Raw genomic sequence first — 3,330 nt, 5'->3', positions numbered from 1 at the left:
AACCTTTGCCTAGATAACGAATTACGCATTCATCATATAGATAAGAAGTAAAACTTGTTTATCCATCTTACATAAACACTTTTCAAGAACACCAATATTCAGAAACCATGTTTTAGAAAGCCAAAAACATAAACTGACATAAAAATAGTGAATCCCTTTCACTCGAGGATCAATTGGATAGGTGAATCCTTCACCGCTCATCCCTTCTCCAGTCAGCAGGTTCTGGAACGGAGGAAGACCGCGTCCACCACGACCACTTCCGCCAGTTCGACTCCACGATCGCTTCCAGTACTTCGACCCCCGCGATCACCACCACTGCTTCGACCTCCGCGATCACCACCACTGCTTCGACCTCCGCGATCACCGCTGCTTTGGCTTCCGTGATCACCACCACTTCGACCTCCGCCTCTTTTAGTTGGCCTTGGGTTTTCATCATTTGTTGGCATTCGCTTAGATCTGGTTCCGGTTGTTACACCGTCACCTCTTCTGTCTCTAACATCATTGCCTTGAGTAATGGTATTCTGCTCTTTCTCAGCATCATCTTTCGCATTCTCTTCAGCTTGAAATTTCCTTGCGATAGAGTCAGCATACTCCAGTCTTTCAGCATATGTTCTTCTCATGCTGCCTTGAATTTTATCCAGCTGATTCTGAATCAAGCCCATTGCTTCCATAACCTCTCTTTGATTATCAAGATTGATCTGTCTTTCAAGGCTCATCATTTCGGATTGTCGATTGAAGAGTTTCTTTTCAAACCTTCCAAAATTCGTATTGGAGTCTTCAACCTCATATGTGTTTTTCTTCAATGTTAGCTCCAACTCTTTATGGGTTTTGACAAGATCATCAAAGTTCTTCTTGTCTTCCTTCTGGGCTTTCATAAATTTTGACATGTTGAATTGCATAACTGCCACATTACTCTGAAGCATTGTTAACAAGGTTGACATCGAATTCATGAGCTTTGTTCCGTCAACTGAAGATCCTTCATTAGATGAATTATTTTGCGAATATGCTGCCATGGTCTGAATTGGACTGAAGTTGGTATGAACTTGTATGGACTGCTTAGGTTCATCCTCCCCTGATTCACCATCATATTTATTTTGATCTTCTTCTTCCAACTCCTTCTCTTCCATGTTAATCCTTTCGAGAAAGTTACCTGAATTGTGAAGAGTATTAAGAATGTTCTCAAAAACATTTGCAGCAATGAATTTGGAAATAGTAGAGGCTTGAAAGTTTAAGCATTCTGATCTTGTTCCCCCTTAGATGAGGAACAACTCTCAGCTTCTTTTTCTTTTTTAGGGTTCCCCCTCTAATCTGATAATCTCAGGATGACTGACTTCAGCCTCTTTTTCTTCAGATCCTTCTGTTCCTACAGCAGGAGATTTCACCACCTCTTCTTCATGAGTTACAAGAGCTTGAACAAGCTCTTCAACAACATCTCTTTTTTTTTATATAAGAGCTTGAACAGGCTCTTGATCAGCATTATTTTAAAGAGCTTGAGCAGGCTCTTGAATCACTTCTTCTTTTTCTTTAAATGGGTTTGACTGAATAGGTTCTTCGGCTTGCTCAATAGAGGGTTGAGCCTTTAAACGATTCTCTTCTGAAGAAAGACTTCCAAGTTCGATCAGATGAGCAGCATCTTGCTTATCTTTATCTGTCACATCATCAGATAAGTCCATTTGATCATCTTCATCTAAGGAACTACCGAATGGGCTAGCTTCTTAGCAACTTGCTCCATCAACGTACCGAGTATCCACTAAGCTATAGTTCTCCATAATCTTGTCCAACCTCTTCAAAGCCTTTTCTTCTGCTTCAGCACCTTTCTCAATGGGATTGAAGTTGGCTTTTCTTGCCTCGTGAATAGAAAAGAGAGTTCTTCCTATCAAGTTCGCTTCCACCAGATCTTTTCTCATAAGGGCATCATACACTTCTGAAGTCTTAGCCCACTTCAAGACCTTTTTCTCATTTTTGACTAGCTCCCTCCATTGATTGATTATCTCTTTACCTTTGATGACTCCGGTGTACTTGATAGACATTATGTTCAGTACCCAAGTATCGAAGATCTCTATCTTCTCAGCAGCAGCAGCTTTGGCCTGATCCATCATGAGGTCAACAATACACGTTGCCTCCAAATCTTCTTCATCAATGTTTGAAACAATATTCTTCCCTTTTCCGATCACTTTGGTGGGCTTTGGAAAGGGTCGTGGTTCTCCAAAGATAATTCCAGCAGATTGTCTTGCAGAACGCATGATTTCATGAGCAGTCAACGGTTTTACGATATGTCCTGGTGCGGGTTCTGCTAGAACAATCTTTCCACCCACTAAAGACTCCGTTGGAACATGGTTTGGAACGTGAGGAAGTTCCAATAGCATAAACTTAACCTTTTCAGGTTCACCACCAGCAACAAAGGTAGGAACATCGCCTTGCTCTGGTTCAGTACGTTCTGTAGCACCCGCGGCTACAAGATCAGGTTGATGAACAGGAGATGCAACCCTGCTCAGAATTTTAGTAGTTGGACCAACTAGCTCAACAGTTGGCCCGACAGCAGATTCCTTTTCAGGAATAAAAACATATTTTTCTTGTTCCATCTCAGGAACTTTAAATTTGGGTACATCGGTCAGGGATTGAGAAGAGGTTACCTTCGATGAGGCTTTCATCGATTTAGACGCATGAGGCGCCTTTGACTTTTCACCTTTAGAAATACATGACCTTGATGATCCCCGCAACTGACTGGCAGCAGAGACAAGGGAGACATGAGAATTGTGGCAAGTTCGACTAAACCTTGCTTGACTTTGGAATCTACGATTCCAGAATCCTTCTTCGATGAGTTCTTAAGGCTGGTAGAGCTATCCTCAGACTCGTTCAACGTTTTGGTTCGTTTTGCTCCTAATAACAGGACAGAAGCCGTTGGATGTTTTGATCGGGTAATAGAACTTCCTACTGTCTGTTAACTCGAGGCTCCGGAAAGAGACTCTTTGTTGTTCTTCATTCTTACTAGGGTGTTTGCGACTATGAAGACAGTGTACACCCTGGTCGGGTTAATTAGTTCGGAATCCTCCATCGGGATCCCCAAATTCTCCAATAGACGGCTTATTTGAGCAGCAAAGTTAATGCTCTCCTGGTTAATTTAAAAGCAGAGGTTCTGGAATAGCGTTAAGGCCCAGTTGACCTGAATCCCCTTTGAGATGGCAGACATATAGTCAAACCGATCTTGACAGTAGAGATTGAATGAACCCGCCTTCCCCTGAAGTGCTTTCGCCACCACATCATTCAGCAAAATGAACTGTGGTTTTAGAGCCTTCTTACTTCCATTGAGTCGAATCGCCGAGCCATCGA

General features: G+C 42.3%; 1 protein-coding gene across 1 annotated transcript; it reads right to left on the bottom strand.

The window, feature by feature from the left end:
• Positions 1-212: 212 nt before the first annotated feature.
• Positions 213-1,127, bottom strand: LOC124924634 (keratin, type I cytoskeletal 9-like). The gene has a single exon (XM_047464647.1). It carries the CDS (start codon positions 1,125-1,127, stop codon positions 213-215), a length of 915 nt encoding a protein of 304 aa, XP_047320603.1.
• Between the last annotated feature and the right edge of the window lie 2,203 nt (positions 1,128-3,330).

This window comes from Impatiens glandulifera, chromosome 2 (genome assembly GCF_907164915.1).
Source record: "Impatiens glandulifera chromosome 2, dImpGla2.1, whole genome shotgun sequence".
Classification (NCBI taxonomy): Eukaryota; Viridiplantae; Streptophyta; class Magnoliopsida; order Ericales; family Balsaminaceae; genus Impatiens; species Impatiens glandulifera.
The sequence above is the reverse complement of the archived record's forward strand: the minus strand, read 5'-3'. Positions and strand labels throughout refer to the sequence as shown.